At 39.0% G+C, this 22,626-nt stretch overlaps 1 protein-coding gene across 1 annotated transcript in view; it reads right to left on the minus strand.

Moving 5' to 3' along the window:
* The window catches only part of SNX6 (sorting nexin 6), a 28,590-nt gene extending 8,015 nt beyond the window's left edge, over nucleotides 1-20,575 (minus strand). The window contains exons 1-12 of the mRNA XM_058806321.1: nucleotides 20,553-20,575; nucleotides 20,345-20,392; nucleotides 14,810-14,914; nucleotides 12,936-13,046; nucleotides 11,379-11,500; nucleotides 9,300-9,423; nucleotides 7,975-8,070; nucleotides 6,623-6,728; nucleotides 4,136-4,211; nucleotides 2,825-2,864; nucleotides 1,606-1,692; nucleotides 543-702 (exon numbers count right to left, since the gene is read on the minus strand). Coding sequence (XP_058662304.1) covers nucleotides 543-702; nucleotides 1,606-1,692; nucleotides 2,825-2,864; nucleotides 4,136-4,211; nucleotides 6,623-6,728; nucleotides 7,975-8,070; nucleotides 9,300-9,423; nucleotides 11,379-11,500; nucleotides 12,936-13,046; nucleotides 14,810-14,914; nucleotides 20,345-20,392; nucleotides 20,553-20,558 — 1,081 coding nt within the window. The 5' untranslated portion in view covers nucleotides 20,559-20,575. The remainder of the gene's footprint in view (nucleotides 1-542; nucleotides 703-1,605; nucleotides 1,693-2,824; nucleotides 2,865-4,135; nucleotides 4,212-6,622; nucleotides 6,729-7,974; nucleotides 8,071-9,299; nucleotides 9,424-11,378; nucleotides 11,501-12,935; nucleotides 13,047-14,809; nucleotides 14,915-20,344; nucleotides 20,393-20,552) is intronic.
* Nucleotides 20,576-22,626: the final 2,051 nt, after the last annotated feature.

Raw genomic sequence — 22,626 nt, forward strand, 5'->3', positions numbered from 1 at the left:
CCACAAATGATGACTCAGACACCTACTAACTCACTGAAGTTTAGCCTAAAAAAGACAGCGAGTTTCCAGAAGAAAAGTAACATGTAAATAAAGTTCGTTTTCTCTACTAACCCTGTAATTCAGTGAAATCTCATTTCATTATTTCTCCCTCCTCTAATGTAGTATTGTATCTGTGACAGACTGGTCAGACAGGTGCCTTCACAGAAGAAAGCATAATTCCCCCCAAAAGGGGAATTTTAACACTAAAATATTCATTTGCTATTACTGCTAACTGTTATCATTTTGTATCCTAGCTTATGTATGTGGGGAAAAAAGCTTAACAAGCAATTTGCACCTAGACTTTGCTCTACCTATCAGAGCTATAAGAAGCCAAAGAAAAATAAAATTTGAACTTTCTAAAATAAGTAAATCATAATTAAAAAATAATATTCCTGCTTAGGAAACAGTACAAAAATATTTTCTTATTAATTACATTAATTCTCATTAATAACATACTATGTTAATTTCAAGTAGTAACATAGGATCAAGGACCACCCAAATACCTTGTTTTGCTGATTCAGAAATTTTCTCAAACTTCTGACAGCATATTTGCTGAGTAGTTTCAGCTTGCAGCACATCTTTATTTTTTGCTCTTGCTTTATCCAATGCCTTATTAGCATTTTCATAATCCACTAGTGACCTAGATCTTCTATATAGGAGATCCTATTAAAAAAACAAAGGTTGTATGGAGTTTATAAGACTCTACCCAAGGATTTTATTATATTCCAAGTAATTTAAAAAATCAAATTAATTTTAGTCCTTGTTGCTGTATTTTAGTTCTTAGTAAATTATTTGCATTCACTTTACTTCATCCTCCAAGTGACAGGAATGTCCATACTAGATAGATCCACAACATAATACTGTTTGGTCTCCATCTTGTCTGACAGAGGCTAGCAACAGATGGCTTAGATCAAACTCCAAAAAGCCAAAGAAGGCAAACCATGGGAAATTTCACAGCTTCTTAGATTAGAAACAAACTACATTTAGATTATGTATCTGAAATACACACAGAGCCCAAGAAGCAGTAGTAACATTTTTTGTGCAACAGTTTGTAATCTTGTAACTACAGACGTTTACTGTCAAATGCTTGCTCATTCTGGGATACAATTTAATCATCTCACATCAAACAAACAGTAAGAATGAAATTTTCTGCAAGCACAGAATGTCAAATTCAGCCCACGCGTTTTCATATCTGCACTAGTAGATTATAGGAAATATCCCATTTTAATATTAAAAAAAAAAGCAGAATTGCTTGCACTTACAAACACCAAACACACTGCAAACACGAGAACAGCCCTTCCAGTGTTTCTTGTTACTGCATGATTTGGCCTTGACAAGTGGCTTACTCAGTTCCATACAGTCAGTCCCACATCAGCAACTACTTTGTTACTCCTTATACTCAATACAAACAGGTTTTACAGCCAAGGGAAAAACTGCAGGCTAGAGCAGGCAGCATTTTAATCTATCTATATTGTGAGTTGATGAGCCCGTATCACTTTCTCTCCTTTTTTTTTTTTTTAATGTTAAAAACCCACAGTTTCACTGAACAAAAACCCATAGATTCACCTTAGCAGCTTGAGATTCCCTAAGGTAATATTTCAGAAGATCAGAAAGCTTAAGATCTTCATCAGCAGATACTCGAGCCTCTATTTTCTGGAAAAACAAAACAAAACACCACCATAAAACAAACAAACAAACAAACAAAAAACAGTAAGCAAAAGGATCAACTTAAAAACAACCAGACTTTGGGTATTCATTTGTATGATGCAAATTAAATGTACAATATGCAGTACACAACAGATGGTCTTTTTCAAAAACTAAGATCAAACTTTAATGACAGGATACTTAAAGATGCAAAGAAGCAGTATTAGGATTTTGTATTAAAATGTAAGGAATAAGCTACTCTGCAAGCAGTAATTGGCAACTGGCTTTCTGTATTAAAAACTGGTTTTTTTTCCCAATAGCAATTATATTTATCATATGCTAAAAAAGATGTAGAGAAATAAACTTATATTAAGAGTTGCACAAACAGTTTTATATTGTTGTTGAAATCAAAGGAAAACAAATTTTTAAGGCACCTTTGCAGACTAATTGTGTGACTGCATGTGCTAAGTGGTCTAAAAACCAATAAACTAATTTGCTTGCATTTGAAACAGATTAGAAATAGAGTCTTCAAGTGCATTTTTTAAACTCTAATTTTAAAAAGATAATTTCTGAAATGCAACATTTTGAGTCAAAGCAAGTAATTCTGTCAATTTTCTTTAAAGTATGTGTTAATGCAGATACAATTGCCAGTTTAGGAAATGCACATATTTTTCATTTAGAAGTTTTCCTGATACATGGCATACGTCTTCTCTCGACCAAGCCAAATAAGTAAGGCAAAAGAGAAGATATATGAAAAACTGGTTACAAGCATAAGCAATATTGCTTTTGAGTCAAATAACTGCAGAAACAGATCTTGGCTCCAGGAAAAAAGCAGCATGACCACCATTGTTTTGGATTAAGGATTCAATGTCTTCATTTCTTTTATCCAAAACAAGTTCTGTGACTCCCAGTGACAAGTATGGAAGACCTCAATGCATTTTAGAGGAACAGAAGGGTATTACAGCAGACTGCCTAGAAATGTTTGGACTGAGGAGTCCAAAGGTTCATTTTACAAAACACAACTGAAATCTTACATTTTCTCATCCCATACCAGACATTGCTTAAATGCTCTATCTAGAAGCACCCATATTAATTCACATATTAATGCCTTGTTGACACGAGTCCATTTCACAGTACATACCCTTGTTTTGTCAAATAACTCTGACACCTTCAGAAAAAACCTGTGCAAAGGAAACAGCTCATATTACAACATTGTTTTGAACAGTCTAATTTCTAGAACTCACACTATAGCCTGTGTCTGGCAATAAAGACTGCAAAGGCATTGCTTACAATTATAGTTCACAGAACTCAGAAAACATACTAGTATCAAACTTCAAACATGTGGGAATTGGGCAATGTAAGAAAGGCAAGGGACAAACAAAGCACAACAGATGGATATTTTTAAGTAAAGAATAATTGCTCAGCTCCTCAAGAATTCTTTATGGTTCTGTGAATTAAACCCCTAACACCAGCACCATGGTCAATGGTCTTACACTATTATCAAGTATCCTTTACACAAATCTGAATGTACTTTTCTTCACCCAGTAAACATGACATATGTCCTACTAGGAATTCAGGGATGCTGAGCAACAGTGTGGCAACATCTCCACTGCAGGAAACAATACAGGGCTTCAGTCCTAGAGCAGACTGAATTACAGTCAAATGATACTATTTTGACAGAGGACAGATGTGATTTCTGACACACCTTAATGGACTACAACAAATATCAATACCATCATCAAAGTACCTGGTATATAAGCTATCACCACATCTGGAAGTATATCACTGTAACTCAGGTATATTAGAAAGTTAACTTTCATGTCCTACCTGTCATCACACCGACACCAACATCACACTAACTATGTGTGTATGTTGACAAGCACTGATTTCTTTAAGCTAGTAACTAAGTTTTATAGTCAGATACACCAGGTTTCATCTTCAAGCAAATCACTGAAAGACTAAAAGAAACATCTGTACATAGAGATACTGTTCTAAAGTTCTGGGGATCCCTGAAGATTCCTTTGTTTTCCTAAGGGCAATAAACTTGCCAGAACAGCAGAACTATTTTTCAGGATGTTGGTACACTCAAAAAAAAAAATCCATATACTCAGACTGAGACCTGTGCTTGCTGCATATATCGAAGAATTTGGAACATTTTTTTTAAATGGTGAAAGAATTGTGGGTTTTTTCCTTATTTGATGAGGACTTTTCCATCTCAACTATCCAATTTTCTACAGACTTTAGAAATTGGCATTTTTTTACAGACAAATATTAAAACAAAACTGTTAAATGCAGCCTGCTAAAGCAATGAAATACTAGAGGAGAAAATGATTTAATGTCATACAGCTGTAATAAGTTCTGGTTTCCTCCTAACAAGAGTTATCAATCTCACAGGCCACCATTAAGACTGCTACACAGTAAATTGCCCCATAGGTAACTAACAATATCTTACTTGCATATATCTGTGGAGTCCTGCGTTCCTAATGCGTATAACGAAGAACCAATTCTATTGTAGTCATCCGCCACATCTAGAAAAACAAACAAGCACTTGTTTTAGTACCTCATTCCTCTTCTTTCTGAAAGTTTTGAAATTCCTTCCTTCAAAAATAGGTATTTTTCCAAAAGGACATGCTTGAACACAGAAGTAGAAATAAAACTGCAATCTCATCACTTAATAGGAAGGATAACTTCACACAATAAAAACAGTGGTTTCACCAAATTGTGCAGTCTGTAATTTATCTAGGAGTATTTTATGCAATTACAACCTGCTAGGTGAATTAATTGTGAAATTTTTTAATGTTTTATTTTGGTGGAAGATGTACAAACTTAATGGTTAAAGTCTGAATTTAAATATTATTTTAAAACCATTTGGGAAAAAAATCACAGTTTAACAGTAACAAAGCCTGAGAGCTTTGTTAATTGACCACAAACCCCAAACTACAAAAAATACAGCACTATATACTCAACACATTTTCTAGCAAATCCCTGTTTTTAGAAAACCCTTACCTCTTCAATAACCAGTTACCGGTTAAAGTAGCATTAGTGTTAAATCACTTTAAACAATAAATTAGAAGCAACATTTGTAAGAAGGCTGCATAATTTCACTAGTGAGGTATTGCTATATAATATAAAAAACATAAAAACCAAATCTTTGCATACAGACCTTTTTTAAAAAGCTTTAAACATTAACTCAATGGATGACGAAAACTAACAGATCCAAGCAATGAACAGGAAAATACATTTGTTTGTTATTTCTGAAGTTTATATGCCTTTAAGTAGAATTATTTTTTCCTAATAACACAACCTTAACAGATTGAGTGGGTCAGTTTGCACATAATTCATTACTACATACATTATCAATGCAGCTGGTTACAGTGAAGAATGGTATTAGGAAGCAATTAATCTCCCCTTCTATTCCTCCAATTTCAACATAAAAATTGATTTTTCTGCTGGAAATAGCAAGTTGGCGTCTTTGCAAGACCTGCAGCTCTCTGTTGATCATGTTATCCATAAACTACAGATTGCCCATTTCCAAAACAGGTTCCCCAGGTCATTGCTCTACTCCTCTAGCCAGAATTCCAAAAGGTGCCATTTATCCCAATTCACAGTTTGGCAGAAGTTGACAGTAAACACTGTATGTGATTTGAGCCTGGAAACCAATGAAGCTTTGTCATGACTTTGATCAATCCTTTCCCATCAGATCCTCTACAACCTAATTTCAAAGGATTTTCCCACTTCTACAGCCAATGTTAAAGCCTTTCTCACTCTGTAAATAAATCTTGGCACTTCATTACCATGAATGAAGTTCAGTTCTCATTTTAAGAAAGCAACCAAAACCACCAGAAACCACTTCAGGTGGGAATTGAATGCAGATACAGGGCCTTTAGCTCATTGAGCCATATCTGATTCCTTCCATCTTCTAGCACAGATACTAACACTACAAAAGACTCAGCATTCATGCAACAGCAAGAGATGCATCTGAAGAACTCAGGAAATTCTTGGTTTAACATCTCATCCAATATCCATTTTAGAGATCTTATCAATGGAGATTCATGAAGGGTTTGTGACCTGGTTTTGTATGAACTATATTACTGTAGACAGCAAAGACAGTATCTGTAAATCAGACCCAAACTTCAAGGAACAGACAGAATCTGGAAGATCAGTTTTGATTTATCTGGGTAGAAAAACTTAAAATCAAAGGCAACACAGGCCAATTTCTTCTGAGCTTCTCAAAGCACAGTAATCCTAAATCAAACACAATAGTCTAACCCAAAGATTTTTCATTTTCTCCAATAAATGAATTGCACTTGAGAAGGCCATCTAGAGCTTTCAGAAATCACAATGGCTAGCACTCAGCTCACGAAGACAAATCAACAGGCAAGTGGTAAATCTTGTCTCAGGAAGAAAAGGGATCCTGCCAACCAGACTACTCAATGTACACACTGCTGTCCCCACTCTAAATGGCTAAAAAATGGAATCCTAGTCCAGAACCAATGGCCCAAACAGGAGTTTGCTACGAGCAAAGGTAACTTTTGTTAGTAAAGTAATGCAATGCTCAGTTTGCCAAGAGACTGCCCTCAATGGAAACAACCACATCCAATGCAGAACAACTGCACTAGGAGTAAAATCACCTGTACTGCCATATTACCCACCTCTACACCTAAATGATCAAATCAGACTTCTAAAAAATTTTAATACTTAAAGTGCAATTCTTTTCAAGCAGACAGCAGGAAGAATACCAGGCTCTTCTTACTCCATCTACTCTACTGCAGCAAAACCTAAACTCTGAAATTCAGACTGAACTTCTTTAGATAGGGAAGGCTACACTTGGAGAAATGAATTCACTTTTTATATGCAAAAAGTAAACTAAAAATGACTTTTCCTCACTAACAACTTATGTACACTTTAACCAGTACTATTTTCACCCTGAAAAACTCACTTTTATGTGATCTTGTCATTTTATCAGATTTGGCAGAGGCATCTTTGACTCGGTTGTGATATTCTACAAGGAATGTTCTCTCATGTTCAAAGAAGTCATCCACATCCTACAAAAAAAGGGAACATTTAAGAAAAAGGATTTCACCCACTCTCCACAGAGCAATTGCAGAGTAAATTTGCACATTCACTGCAGGAAATGCATCTGGTTTCATTCTCTAAAACACCATTTATATGAACTGATTTCTTCTCCACTTATATCATGACCTTAAGTTTTATTAAGAATTTAGTAAGAATTAAGAATCTGCAACAAGTACCCTAAAGGTCTATATAACTAAATATGAAGGAATAGCAAAGGATCACCAAGGGTGACAGACAAATAGAATCCATGCAATCTACTCAGAAAAAGGGGAGAAGGGATGAAAGTCACCCAGCAGCACAGAGGCTGAGGTCTCAGACAAGATGATTTGAACTCCTGGCTCAGAACACTGATCCTAATGACAGACTTCTTTCAATATGGTAAACAAAGGTAAATGTCAACATTGTCCATATTATAATTTGAGGTAACTGGCTTATACTTATTTTTAAAAACCCTCTAAAATAACACAGATGCTCAACACCATGGAATAGCCTACAAATTGGGCTTTGAACAGTATCACGAAACCGGAAGTTGTTTGGACTTCATATTTTTCTCCAAGTCATAATTAATCCATGGTCACATCCACTTTCCAGCAGTTTCAAAAAAAAAAAATTTAACCTAGACATTTTTAACTCTTGTAAAAATTGCTACCAAATGGAAGGTCACCACTAGAAAGAAAAGAGATTAAAAATCATTCTCTGCAGAATTTCTGCTTGCTATGAAAGTATCTTGTAGCTTTTGGAAAAGCATAAACGAAATTGAATTTTCATTACTTTTTTTTTCTCAGTTACATTCTTACATCTAGGAGATGGGAAAAATCATATAACCTCTACTGCTGCTCTTTGAAACAGCAGACAGATTCTAAAAGACTGGGAAAATTCACTCCATTAGTAACTTCTGAACACAAGCAGTTGTCAGACCTAGTTCTTCTTTCCACTATATAAAATGGCAGGCCTGAACAAAAAAAACCCCAACAAGATTATCAGTTATCTATGTATAAAAAAGGTGCTTAATTTCACAGAGTACTGAAAGGCCACAAGAAAGCTCTCAATTCATTTGTATCCAGGCCACAAGTTCTCACCCATGGTCTGCCACTAATCCTTAAGTTAGATATCACGATAAAAATCCATTTTTGTACCTATGTAAAATTCTGCTTCATTAAAAAAGGTGACAAATGTTAATACATTTTAAATCTTGCTATGTGAAGCAGTAATCACCTTTACTCCTGAAACAATGACACCATCTGCTGATTTAACCATATTTTTGAAGAAGTCTTCAAGTTTCTCTTTCTTATTTTTCCCACGAACACTCAACTGAAAAACAAATTAATTTATGTTAATTCATATTCTGGAGGTAATACAAGCTTTAAAAAATCAAATAGAACTACATATCCCTACCAGCTATACTTAAAACAGTTCTACTGTTCTCTGTTTATTCTTATACTCTGCACTAATGGGGACAGGGCACCTTGCATACAGAATGAAGACTACCTCATTCACTAGATTGTTTATCACCTAAAACACCATTCTAGGGAAAAAAAAAAAGAAAAAAAAAAAGAGATCAGCAACCATTCTAGCACCTGCTGTACAGAGTGTTCATTTCAGTTACCAATAACACAGTATTTATCATGCACAGTATAGCTGAGTTGATGTAACAATAGTTGAGTTAACACAACCATGTTTCACTCTCTGGTGAATGACAGATCTTTGACTTCCAGAGGATCATGCTGGTTTAAGCCTCCTCACACTCTCTCTTTCTGTCCATCTAACTACTCCCAGTTTAAGTAAACTGAGTGCCTGAATCTATAAGCATTTCTACATCAAGCAACAGAGGAACCTCTGTAACATATTTTGAATTAAGTATGCACACAGTTGAGCCAGTCTGTGTAATAATTTCTTCCACTTAATGTTGATTCCTGCAATTTTAAAAAGTAACTGAAACTCTTTGCAGAATAAGAGCAAACACTGTCTCCAACAACAAAAGGTTATGAATCCAAAAGTACTCTCCATTATCTCAATTCATTATGTTACATGTGGATAGCCACACTAGTCCAATATTCAGAAAAAAATTAACCCCATTTTCACTCACATCATTAGCATTATCAAAATATTTCATCAGAAATTCTCTCTAGTTTTGTTAGCAACAGAATTTACATCAAAGTTCCATATGCTAAAAAATTAGTGTTCCATTTTGTTACATCATTCTTCCCCACAGTAAATAAAAATAATTCAAAGAGTGGAAAAGTATACTATCAAGTGAAATCACCACCAAAAGCTAATCTTTTTAATCCAAAATATACTAGATTTCCAGTAATCTTTTTGATGCTGAGGTTAAAGCACAGAGTGCATTTGGTTCCCCAGGTGGCAGAAAATGAACTCCTACAGACTAAATGAATTTCTAACTTTTACAATACAAGTATGTCTGGCATGAAGGAATTGATGTAATTTGCTCCAGGAGGTAATTCCCTCTTAATCAGTTTTCCATCCCACCATAAAAGCACATCTTGATTTCTCTTGCCAGCAATTCAGTTTTCAATACTCACATCCTGATTATATTCCAAGAATACATGGAAATTTAAGTCCTTTCTCAAAATAGGATGTGCTGCCACGCGACACAAAAACACTTCATGCATTGCAACTGTCTTCTTGAATATTGCCAAATATTCACTAAAAACAAGAAATAAGACGGACATAAGAATTTCATATGAAGCAATTTAGATTGAGATAAACCTCGTGAACAGCTTTAAGAGATCCTTAGAAAGGGTACAAAATTACAAGCCAATATATTGGTGTTTATCACTCCAATGTTTGATATAGACATAAATAAATACTGCAGTGTTAATACTAGGGAGAAATTTGAAGCCCAAACACTTTACAGAGAGACTTTTAATGAAGAGTCAACAAATGCACTCTAATTTTTATGGTTAGCTAACAGACACTGGTTTGCTGAAAGTGTAACCTCATTTCATTGTCCTTTTCCAAGCACCCCAAAATTCAAGAAACTAAGGTACAGACTACAGTCCCTCAGCACTGTGTATTGATGCGCAAATTCCTTCCTCCCCATCTCCATCCCCTTGCCCATTTGCACCCTCCTTACTTATTTATATGTTTATGTAGTTTTGTTAGCTGTTTAGACAGTCTTTTATTTCATGTTAAAGCACTTAGCCTTTTTGAGCCAAAGCTTACATTGATGTCTCACTTCATAGTGGTTCTAAAAGTGAAATTAAGAGCTGCTTTTGGTAGGTACAACAAAAAACCCCCATTTAACCATAACAATCACATAGCTGCCCAGTTCAGCCAACTCAACTTCAATGCAATCACTCACTTGCAATTTGGTTAAGAGGAAGGCACTCTTATCAATACAAGTTTGCTAGAATTCATTGTGCTTTGCAAATTCAATGAGTAAGATGCAACTCATCTAAAAATGAGGAAAGGGCTCTTTTTCCCATTCTGAGGTCAAACAGTGAAATTAAAATCAGTGCTTTTCCTTCCACTATGTGCAAGGAGGTTAAGATTTACATACCAGCAAACCAGCAGGGCCAGTGTTGGGAGATGTTTGATCTCAGTGAGAGTAGTAGTCATTCAGTGAAGACAAAAAAGGAGGATGCAGAGGATGGAGGTGGCAGTAGAAGAAACCCAAAGTTTTCTGTGTTATCCAACCCCTAACCAGACCACAAGAGAATCATGATCAGGGCCGCTGGAAAACCAGATTCTTTAAAATCTATAGTGTTCTGCTCCTTTCCAGTTTTCTGCATATGAAGTGTATATCTACTCTGCTATAAATTATGTTGTACATATCACTAATACAGAGCTTTTCAAGACATTTGCTCACAGCAGCTGAAGTTCGGAGAGAAAGCAGCAGTTGTAAGAGTTCTATGTACTTTTCTTGCCAATTCAGAGCTCTTGATAGAAGCAGTCTAGAAGCAGCGTAAATATACACTTGAAAACTGAAACCAATGACAGGAAAAAGATCAAAGAAGTGAATGCATGATAAAGAAAATGGACGAAGCAAGGAGAAACTTCACTGTGTAACTCAATATGGAACAAGAAGCTTCAGAGCAGTTATTTCAATATAAATTAAGTTCATAGTAAGGGAAAATAGTATTTTCAGGAAGTATATTCTCCTTGTGCAAAAATTTTTAAAAAAGTGTCAAAAAAGGAATCTTTGTATTTCTTGGGGAACAGAAGGTTGGCATCTATGTTTACAGTACCAACCACATGCACAAATCCCTACTCCCAATCACTGCGTGTATTACCCTGAAGTCTAATTATACTTATCAAATGTGGAATACCAGAACTAAAAAAGATAGAGGTTATCTCCTCCCTTTGCAGATTTTCTGTGAAGAACAGGATCTAAGTACTTTCCTTCTTATGAAAGAATGCTCAAGAACAAGCTAATTTATTTCCTGTTTCAGAAGATCTTCCATGAAATTATTTCTACAATTTTCCTAATGGCACTGATCATGATCACTAAGAGTAACCTTGGTTATATAACAACTGGATTCTCAAGTCTGTGTTTCACAGAGAACCATTACAGTGAGATCAGAAACATGGGACAGCAAACAGCATTAAAAGTTCTGGAATATAAATAAATTAATAAAGTAGTAATCAAGTCTACATACGCTTCCAGTTCTTGTTTCATCTTGGTGAATTCTTCTTTAGTCATTGATCCTTCCCCCTCTCCAAGTTTCTGCAGTTTCTCCCTGGAGGCATCAAAGTCAGGCCTGGGTGGTGCTGGTGGAATCTGGAATTTAATCCAATTTTTTTAAGTTCTCATTTTCTCAGTGAAACAACACCCATTCACAGTACAGGAACTGTAGACTGCCTGCAGCTTTTTAATACATGTTTCTCTCTTTCATCATTCATTACAGCATTTCTGGATAAAGTCTCTTTTTCATGAGTTATTCGTGCTGCATTATTACACCAATTTCGGTCAAGTGTCCTTGAAGATTACTAAAGTATAAAGTAATGGCTTCAGTTTAATTACAACAGAAGCCAAATAATACTTCATTTCCCATGACAATGACTTAAAACTTGAAAAAAAAAATTTAATTGGTTTTGGTTTAGCTTATTTGGTAAGGATTATTTCTCATTTAAAGAAAGAAGAAAAAAGAATTCCAGAATTGTTTTCACACCATCCATTTCTAACTCCCAAAACTTGAAACCAAGAAAATCATTCCCTATTGTTTGCAGGCACTAGCTCTTTCTTGCAGCACTGCTGACATTAAAGACATATGTGTTGAAGTAACAAAGCCCCCAGTCAACAAGACTCTAGGTTAATTTTGTAATACAGTATATTAACACTGAAAGAGGAAACATCAGAGTCAAACTAAACCTGAATTGGTGCTGGGAAAGGAACACAGAACCAAATATGTTAATATGTTTAAATTTTAATTTACTGATATGGGCCCATACATTAACATATTACAAAAAAAAAAAAAAAAAGAAAAATCCATCTAGACAGTCAACTGTCTGAAACTAGTTATTACTACACTGACTGAAGGTCTAGTCACTTCAAATAGCTTTTCTGACTAAGAAAAGACCAGCTCAATAATGGTATGACCATCACAGATTATACTCATTATGATTTACCCAGTAATCAATCAGAAATACCTGTTTACCCTCTGAATCAGCAAACACCCCCCAAACACAAAATGAATACCAAACTTTCATACCAAGATAAAAAATATTCCTATTTGCAAATAACATATGAAAAGCAGCACCATTTTTGATATGCAGTATCATATGGTGCCTGTTTTGAGACCTCTGTTCCTGGAATGCCTGAAATTAACTTCAAACTGTAAGTTATTTTATATTGAGGTTCCCCGTGTAACTCGGTTAAACATTAGCTTGCAGAAACAATACCACCAAGTTATACAGTTCAGATACACTCTCCCACACTTTTAACACAGTGGCATAAAAACTTGGAGACAAATTAAACTACTCACTTCTTAGGAGTAAAGGGCAAGAAAGTATGACAGCTACTTGTAGCTTTCTTCCAAGCTCGCTTCAACCATTAATTTTGTGTAATTGCATAAAATTACGTATTAGAGAAGCTTATCTGATTTTATAAGGAGTGAACACCTGCTGTTTCCACTGCATTTAAAAGCAGTCTCAAGTAGTTTTGATCCAGCCCACAGAAAATGGCACATATAAACCAAAAGAATACCAGTACTTACAATATAGCCAGCATAGTCCTCATTCTCAACAAAAGAGTCATGAAGCCAAATAAACTCTTCATGTTGCCGGACAACAGAAAATTCGTTTTGTTTGAAATTTGGTAAGGAACTCTAGAAGGGTAAAAGGAGGTAGAATTATGGGGGGGAAGGAGATACGGAGGAAGGAGATACGGAGGAAGAAAAGCTCAACAAAAAACAAGGTTTTTCATTACTACATGAGAAAAAACCTTGAGGGAACAACAAAAGTTCATACCACAGTAACTACCCTCATCTTAATTAGAGCAGCAATCAACTGGCATGGGTTGCCATAAGAGGTTGTGGAGTGCCTGCTCTCATCAACACATCTAGTATGTGTTGATGAGAGCATCTTTATCAACTTAATCCTGGAGTTCCATTTAGTATCTTTATTGATGATCTGGATGAGGGGACCAAGTGCTCCTCAGTCAGTTTGTAGATGACACCAAGTTGGGTGGAGGTGTTGATCTGCCAGAAGTCAGGAAGGATCTGCAGAGGGATCTGGACCAGCTGGATCCATGGGCTGAGGCCAACTGTAGGAGGTTCAACAAGGTGAGGAGCCAGGTCCACACTTGGGTGTCACAACCCCAGACAGTGCTACAGGCTGGGGACAGAGCAGCTGGAAAGCTGCCCAGTGGAAAAGAACCTGGTCCACAGTGGCTGGGCATGATCCAGCGTGTGCCCAGGTGGCCGAGAAGGCCAGTGGCATCCTGACCTGTCTCAGAAATAACATGGCCAGCAGGACCAAGAAAGTGACTGTGCTGGGCACTGGTGAGGCCACACCTCGAGTGCTGTGGTCAGTCCTGGGCCCCTCCTGACAGGACAGACACTGAGGGGCTGGAGCGTGTCCAGAGAAGGACAACAGAGCTGGTGGCAGCTCTGGAGCACAAGCCTGATGAGGAGGGGCTGAAGGAGCTGGAGGTGTTCAGGCTGAATAAAAATCACGGGTAGACCTTATCACTCTCTGCAAGTATCTGATATGAGGCCATAGCCAGGTGGGGGCTGGTCTCCTCTCTCAAGTAATAGGTGAGAGGCTAAGAGGAAATGGCCTCAAGCTCCACCAGGGGAGGTTTAGATTGGATATTAAAAAAAATTTCTTCACCAAAAGGGCTGTCACGTTTTAGAAGGGGCTGCCCAGGGTAATAGTTGAGCAACCATCCCTGGAGGTACTTAAAAAACATGGAGATGTGGCACTTGTCCCTACACGGTTTAATGGTGGACTCAGCAGTGCTGGAATAATGGCTGGATTCAATCTTAGAAGTCTTTTCCAACCTAAGTGATTCCATGATTTTGTAATTTAAACCCAAATGCACAAATGCTGAGCACTGTGCTCTTGTGCACTCTAATTTAATGGTGAGAGGGAGAGAGGAGATAGGATTAAATGATGTCCAGATATTTTATTCAACTTCAGTTATTCTGTCACTCTGCAATCAATAAACATTAAAATCTTAAAAAAAGTCATAAACAACAGTAATTAAAAATGATCCCTGAATGTAATACAATTACAAAATAAGTTTTAGAATCTCAAAGTATAAGATCTAATCAAATTAAAAAACTATACTGAAGTATATTCATGTATATTAAAGATTCTACCAGCAAACAGACTAATTAATAGGCATGGGAATGGCATAACAACACATCAATACAAAAACAAAGTGAACATAACTTTCTTCTAAACAGTTTTTTAATTCTTAGTCATTTTTTTCTTATGCACTGCAGCTACACAGTCTCATAAACATGACATAATTCTACTTTCTCATTTCCTCTGGATTGTGTTACACTTTGTTTCAACAAACAGTTTAAGAAAACTCTCTTTTGTACATAATTAAGAATTTTTGCATGTACAAACCCAGGTTTACCTTTGTATGGACTGTGAATTTCACTTTATCCCTCTCACTCAGTGCATCTGAGATATCCACTTGCAGAGCAGCATCAGTCTGGAGATCTACATTTATTGCTCTTAGCTGCAGAAAAATATATTTAGCTTAAATTTTTTTAAATAAAAGGTAAACTAAATTTCCATTATTCTTCCTTTGAAATGAACCCTGATCCTACAACGCTGAAGACAGGTCACAAAACCCCCCAACATTAAAAGATTATTTCCAACAGAAGAAGAAATTCCAGTAGTACTCCTTATGAACAGCCATACAAATAATAATCACCTTTACAGTATGCCTTGATAGTGCACTATTTTAATTTCTGTAGATTGTTAACTTGCTAGTAATTGAGATGCTCAGGACAAAGTACATTTCCAAAGAGCAACAAGTTTGCTAAGTTTTTCTCTTTATTGTCCCCATTCCTCTGAACTGACAAGCTACTGTAAATATACTTGCAAAGGTAATTATAAAGATATTAACAATTGGAAAAGTACTTTTAAGGGGAAAAGTGGTTCTATATTTCAAAGAAGCAAAAGCAGTTAAAGACCTGATTTACTCACACTGTCTTACACTATTCTCCTCAACATATCTCATCATACAATGAAAAAGCTTAAAAGAATATCCTGAACTTTCATAGAGCTAAGTCTTCTTGGAAATATTGTTTTTCTGAAGAACCCCAAAGCAAAACACTCAAACCCAAGACTTTGATGTCTTCAAAATGAGCATGAGAAATGGTAAAAGTGCAAGGAATACATGTGGGTTTTTCCACAAGACATGAAACCTGAACTTTTTCACAAAATAATTCCAGTCACATTGAAAAAAAAAAAAAGAGACAATGATAAAATATAGCAAAACTGAAACGTTATCTGAGCACCACAATATTTGGCAGTAACTGGACCAAAGGCTTCAGTACTTGGTGTAACCTCATCTAGAGCCCAACTGGAAATTCAAGTCCCCTCACCCTTGCACCTTGTTGTTCTAGAGGAATTTGTCCCATGACAATTTCATCATCATGGCCAACAGACATTTGGAATGTTTTTCCAATCACATTGTCAAAAAATATTTCAACATCATGCTCACAAGGCATACTTTTTACTGAGACATGGTGTTTTCTCTGATGCTGCTTTTTTTGTACAAGTATCCCATTCTATAGTATAAAAATGCTTTACCAAACAGAGATTTGGACTTTTCTCCATAATTTTCTTCAGGATTGCATTTTTAAGTCAATACTTAAGTACAAAAATGCTTTAAGTATTCTCAACACACAGTAGGGAAGTTACAAGCAGATTTTGAAGGTAACTGTGAGGCACTGGAACAGCTCTAGGACAGAAGCATCGACTGCCACATCTTGTTTCCCATAAGTTACCTTTACATTAAATCACAGTGGTCAGATCCCAATCTAGTGTTGCTGTTAACCTCAATACACGCACAACTCTTGCCTATGCAGTAGCAACCAGACTCATGGATCTCAGAACTAGTGTGTTAAAGCAAACCAGAATTGCGCAGTCCAGCATTTTCTGCTAAGGCTAGCAAAATGTAACTGTTCAAAAGCTCTGACACACAGCTTTTCCTTACAGTGAAGTTGGAAATCATTAAAATGACTGCACAGTAACATATTCACACACGTGATTCAGGCACTGCCTTTTGTTTTGTTTTCCCAAGGTTTAGAGGGTCACTGCCTCACACAAAGGCTTATTATCATGCCATGGTTTCTTGCAGATCACTTCTCAGAGGCACAATCTCCTAGCTCCTACTGAGCTTCCAAAGTGCTTACCATCTAATTTAGGAAAGAAAAATATAATGACATACCAATGTCTCTCTTATGTCATGACACCACATTTTTCAGCATGTAAAAAGGTTTTTGTGGTTACCCTGTCTGGAGTACTGTTTGTTTTTCTCTGGTCCCCCCAGAACACATTAACAGACTGAGTACTCTCAGCAAATAATTTGGATTATCTAAATGGTATTTTTTTAATCTTTCACAGGTCACAAATATTTCTACCAAAATACTTTTGCACCTCCTTTTTTTTTCAAAGTGGTACTATACCAAATTCTAGAATTCAGTGTAACAGCTGATCAAGTTTGCCATTAGAGCATATCCAGTACAGCGCAGCCTGATCCTATGCACTGTTCCTAACTTCATATACAAAAGTCCTATCTGTGCTGAGAAAATTAAGAACTAAATATGACAACTTCACCCATGACATACAGCTGTAAAGGACTATTTGTTTGATTTATACTGAGTTAAGTTTGTAACAGTCTTGAAGAGTTTAATCACACGTTAAGTCATGCCATGTAGTCTGACTGCCAACAGGGAATGTTTTCATCTGCAATGGTAATGAAGCATTTATGAAAGGTGTCAAAGACAATCAGAAAGTTGAAGGACTTTAAATATACTCATGTGACACAATGAATCACATTGCATTACTAGAAATTGAATTCATAAACATCATCACCACACCACAAACTTAAACAAACTCTGCATCACTACTTCCAAAATAAAACTGCCACCAATGGATGGTTTTCTAGTGACAAAGGAAGTAGACAATGAAAAAATAAAAGAAGTCCGATACAGATGAAAACTGAAATCAAAGTACTTTAGAGTAAGGAAAAAATAGAGATGGGTAATCTTGCCCCATCAAGTCTAATACATACAACAATGGAAAATAATTTTATGCTTACATATGTTATCTACATCCATGCTGAACAACTTGCAAAACAAAACATGATTTAATTACATTACAGTTTCCTACACTATACCAAAGCTATACCAAGAATGTCCCTGTTCTCTTCAAAGGGTCTAGGAAACGGCAGAAGCCAAAACCCAGGCCAAGGGATGTTACAGTACTAACTGAGAACGAAATGCAAGGAGAGGGTTTAACATCTAAGCTCTTGCTTAAGGATCAATTATACTTCAAATGATAATGGAGGGAATCTGGTACAGACAAGGGAAACAACCAAGTGTTACATTCCTAGGTAATGTCATCCATTAACAGTAACTTCCCTGCTCTAAGCTCTTTCAAAAATGTTAAGAGTAAAAAGGACCCTATCTTCAGCTGGTTCTTTACAGGCAAATACACAAAACAAGGGGACAAAGAATACCTTTACACAACAAAAGCTTTTGAAGTGTTTTCACAGCATTAAGCTTCCAGCAGACCTGTTCTAAAGGATAGCTCATTTCCACTGAATGAGTGTTACCTAAAGATTATACAGATATAAAATACACAAGGCAGTACTAATGGAGCAATACTACACCACTTTACAAAGATGTATTGTTTATGTTAGAGAGAGCACAAAAATCCCAACAGCACCCAAGTTACACCAAGCAAACTCAATCCTATCCTATTTCCTAAGTGAAATTCAGAAAAGCAATTCCCACAAGTTCATTCTATGCAGACCATTTATAATAAGTTCCTTCTACAGACCACCCACTGCTACTTCCTCAAAGAGGATTCTCAGTGCTCTGTTTTACAGTTCTCCAGAAAAGGCTCCATATGGTCTAACACCATTGTCTGAGAATTACTGTTCTGTGTGGCATCAGCATAAATTCCAGCCCTCTTTCATCCCACCACCCTAAGATTAAACTTAGCACAACTGGAGCCAACAGACATGTTCCTGCAGCAGTAGAAGTACAGTTGTCACAGCAATATGTGAATTCAACAGAGGCAAGCGTATTGATTTTCAAAACTAAAAGCTCAATTACTCCAACTAGAAGTCACCATCCATGCTTTCAAGTAAAGGCTTGACCTACTCATTATTTAATTGCAGAGAAAGGCAACAAATCAGAACTAGAGAATCACTTTATGAAAATATGCTTATTTTTACTACTTCTACTTAGAAAAAAGTATTACAGTTTTGAATATTAAAGCATAGCAAATCCATTCATGAACAGACTGCCATATTGCTTTTGATTAACTTCCTGTACCACAAACAAAATCATGTAGATAACAACCTGTGTTTTAACTCCAGGCATTTAGACAGAACAGAAAAAATTAAACCCCCACAGTGATCGGTGATTGAAAACAAGAAACCCTTAAAAATCTAGGGAAACTAGAAGGCCACTGTTCTAGTTTAATTCCTCAGTACTGGATGAAGATGCAGGGGAGAAAAAAAAATTACTGCATTTGGCCAGCTGAGATGGTAAGTCTTACAACAATAAAAACAAGACTGCTAAGAGATTTCTTAAGGTTTTCAAATTACCTTGTGAACTCTCTACGACCTGTGGCCTTAGAGAGAAAACTAATAACCAGCCAAACAAACAAGTTTCACAGGAGGTCAGATCCACATTGTTATGTTCTACCTGCACCTTCAGATACAGGCAACTTAACTGAGCACATCAAAGACTGTTCCTAAGTACAGGGAGAACCTGTGTAAAATACCTACGTAAATAAAATTTCACAGTTATTAAGCTCTTCAATCCTTGCTCTGAAGACACTCAAAGGACAACAATGACAACCTCCTCTCTCTTTTATCCAATATTCTTAGTAAAGGAGCTGTACCCATAAAGGCAAGAGCTTTATAGTGGCCAGGATTGGGCTGATACAATATTAGAATGCCTTTTTAAATTTCTGGCCAAAAACTGGACCATAAAATGCACTGAATTTACCATCTGACTATTGTGTGCATCATAAAACATCACACCAACACAGTGTGTCTCAGATTTTTGTATTTTTAGTAATAGACTGTATGCAGTCACTTCAATAACCACCAACAGACAAGGGAACCGAAGCGACCCTGAAGCTGCTCTCCTACCTTGCTCACAGTTGGTCTTTCTCAAGATACTAAGTGACAGGGATAATCAGTCTGACTAAATTATACTAGGTTAGCTGATTTGTTGCTCAAGTGAGGCAGGCAAGTTAAATAAAGATGGACACAGCAGTCAGAAGAGAAACTAAGGCCAGAAACAGAAGGGCAGAGAAAAGGGTTTTCTCAGTAAGAAACGCAATTGTGGCATCCTGTCCCAACAACAGAACTTCTCTTCAATAAAGAATTTATTATGCAGCATGTGCCTGCAGTGTAAATGTCCCATTGTTATCTATGGGAGAGCCCCGTGGGCCTGAAGGGAGAAGGGAGGGCAGGAGTGCATCACCCAGGCCCTGGATCGCGGCTGGCGATGGAAGCTGGCGCTCCCGGGGCTGGGCAGCCTGGGCAGGACCGGCCCCGCCGGGCGTGTGCAGCGGGGGCCGCAGGGAGAGCATCCATCTCCGGCCACAACCCCCTCCCAGCCATTCCAACCACAGCATCCAACAACTGTCCTTCCAAAACTTGGGTGACACAACAATGAAGGGCACACGCACACAGACGCCGATATCATTGGGAGGCTGTGCCAGGAGCAGATCCCGGCGGGCGGACGGACAGCCAGCCCGGACGCTCGCAGCCCAGCATCCCGCCTCCGTCCGACACCCACACGGCGGGCTCGGGCCAGCAGCGCCCGGAGGCCCCCGAAGAGGGGCCGACCCCGTTTCCCCCACGCCCAGACCCAGGCGCCGGGTCCCGACGCCTCCCCGCGGCACTTACACCTCGGTCCTCCTCCGAGAGGAAATCTGGGCCGTCGTCCGAGCCTTCCTGCTTGGGGGCGAGGCGGCGGCGCAGGCAGGGGGCACGGAGGGGCACGGCCGTCGGCGGGGAGGGTGAGGGGAGACAAAGCGCACAGGTTAGCGAGTGCCCGGCCGCGCCGCCCGCCCTGCCCCGCCCCGGCCCGGCTCCGCGGCCGCCCCGGACCCACCATCATGGCTGCTCGCGGCGCTCTGCGCCCGCCGGAGCCGCGGCCGGGCGGGGCTGCGGCGTGCGGGGCGGGCCGGGGCGGGGCGGCGGCGGCGAGCGGCGCCTCTCGCGAGGGAGCGGCCGTGAGGGGAGGGAGAGGAGGGAAGCGAAGAGAGGGCGCCGGGCGGTGCTTCGGCGGCGGCTGCGGGCGAGGGAGGGGAGCGGGGCCGGCCGCAGCCAGGGCGGTGGTTGCTTGTGTGGCGGCCGCGCGGTGTTACCGTGAGCTGCTGGGGCTGGCGGGTGCCGGGACGCGGCTGCTGAGGGCGCTGGGCGTGCCCCGAGCGGGGAGCGGCTCCGTTCGCTGGAGCGAGGCGGAAGCGGCGCGCCGAGCCCCGCATTGCCGAACCCGCAGCGCCGGGCGCAGGCCGGGCCTCCGCGCTGCCCTGCGCCGCTCCCCGGCGTTCGTGCGGGACACGGGCTGCGCACGTGTGTGCAAACCTGGGTGTGAAACTGTGCGATGACAGCGCGAGAAATTAAGAGGCTTATAATATGGCTTTGATCTTTAGGCAGTTACGTGTTTAAGATTGACAGCTGCCTGTTTCACACCATGGAGTGGAGCCTTTAAATCCTGCTTTGTCTAATGGCAGTGGAAAAGGTCAGCATCCGTACACTAAAGCGCATGTAAGCGTGGAGGGGCTGTATGCCCGAGGCTGCATTTTTGTGTGAATCAGAGCTAGAGCGGTCAAGAAGCGGCCCCAGGGTGGGGTTTCGTGATCAGCACGCTCCATCTCGGTGTTGCCGAGGGATGCGGGCCGGTGTGGACATCAGCGCTCCCTGGGCCTGCACTCACGCAGAGGAGGGCACCAGCCCACCTGCAAATTATGACTGCAAGAAATGCGCGGTTTCCATCCTAGCTGGCTCCCTAGCCAAATCCATCGTTAGTTACAAGCGCGAGTGGGGCAGGAGCACTGCCACAGCAGCACCATGTATTTAGGTGGAATTAAGCCCATCAGGAAACTGCACCTTGAGAACGGTGTTTGAGTAGCCTCAAGATAAGTGAAGATAATGCTTTCTGAATGCACACTGCTTAGAAGGCTGCTTTAGGACTCAGAAAAGGAAATTGTCTCTTGAAAATTGTTCTTAATATGGAGAAATGTATTTGAGTATGCATTTTGTAAATAATTTTAAAAGCTGTTCTTTAAACAATTTTCAAGTATGCAGCCTGTTTGTCTCTTGATACAGATGTGTGCAATATCATCCAAAATACTAACTTACTTCTGAGGTCGAGAGAAATAAAAATATTTTATGAAGTATGGAGATGTATGAAAGACCTCTGGCTAAACACCAGCTTTGTCATTCTGAAGGGGTAAAGACAAAAGCACGCAGAAAACTGATTTCTAGGGGTTCACCTGTATCTGTTCACGTTCTGGGTTCAGTATCATATGCCATTCCATTCAGCAAACATCTATTTTTATGGGGAAAAAAAAATTGGGGACAGATTGAGTTTGCTTTCTTAATATTTATTATTTACTGCTGATACAATTTATTAGAACCAAAGAATCCAGGTCAAAAAGTTGAGGAAGTGCTTCACGTGGAACAATGACACGATTTTTTCTTACAGGGGAGAGCTAAGTGGATCAGCTGACTAGTATGAATCTAGCAGGATGACCAAAGGTTATACAGCTTTCCAGTGTGGCTCTGGGAGCATGGTGTGGTCATGTTTTGCTTGGCACAGAGGCTCATAAGGGACCTGGTCTGATAAAAAGTGTCCCTGCATTCAGAGGCATTCAAACAGGTGATCTTTAAAGTCCCTTCCAACCCAGCCTATTCTATGATTCTGTGATTCTATGGTATTCCATAACAGCAGTGGTACTATGGCTCTAAAATTTGAAACCAAAAGATGATTAAAACAAATACGAATCTTTCATCCTGTCCTGATCAACTTATCCCAGGCCCATGTCTTGCCCCACTTTTCTCCCCATGCTCCTCCCCACTGGCGGAGCAGTGCATGCTGCCTGCTGTTCCTGCTGCAGCAGCCAGGACAGATGGTATGTGCCATGGGGACAGCCTGGCCAGGAGGTGGGAGAAGAGCATTA

Source organism: Ammospiza caudacuta, chromosome 6 (assembly GCF_027887145.1).
Source record: "Ammospiza caudacuta isolate bAmmCau1 chromosome 6, bAmmCau1.pri, whole genome shotgun sequence".
Lineage (NCBI taxonomy): Eukaryota > Metazoa > Chordata > Aves > Passeriformes > Passerellidae > Ammospiza > Ammospiza caudacuta.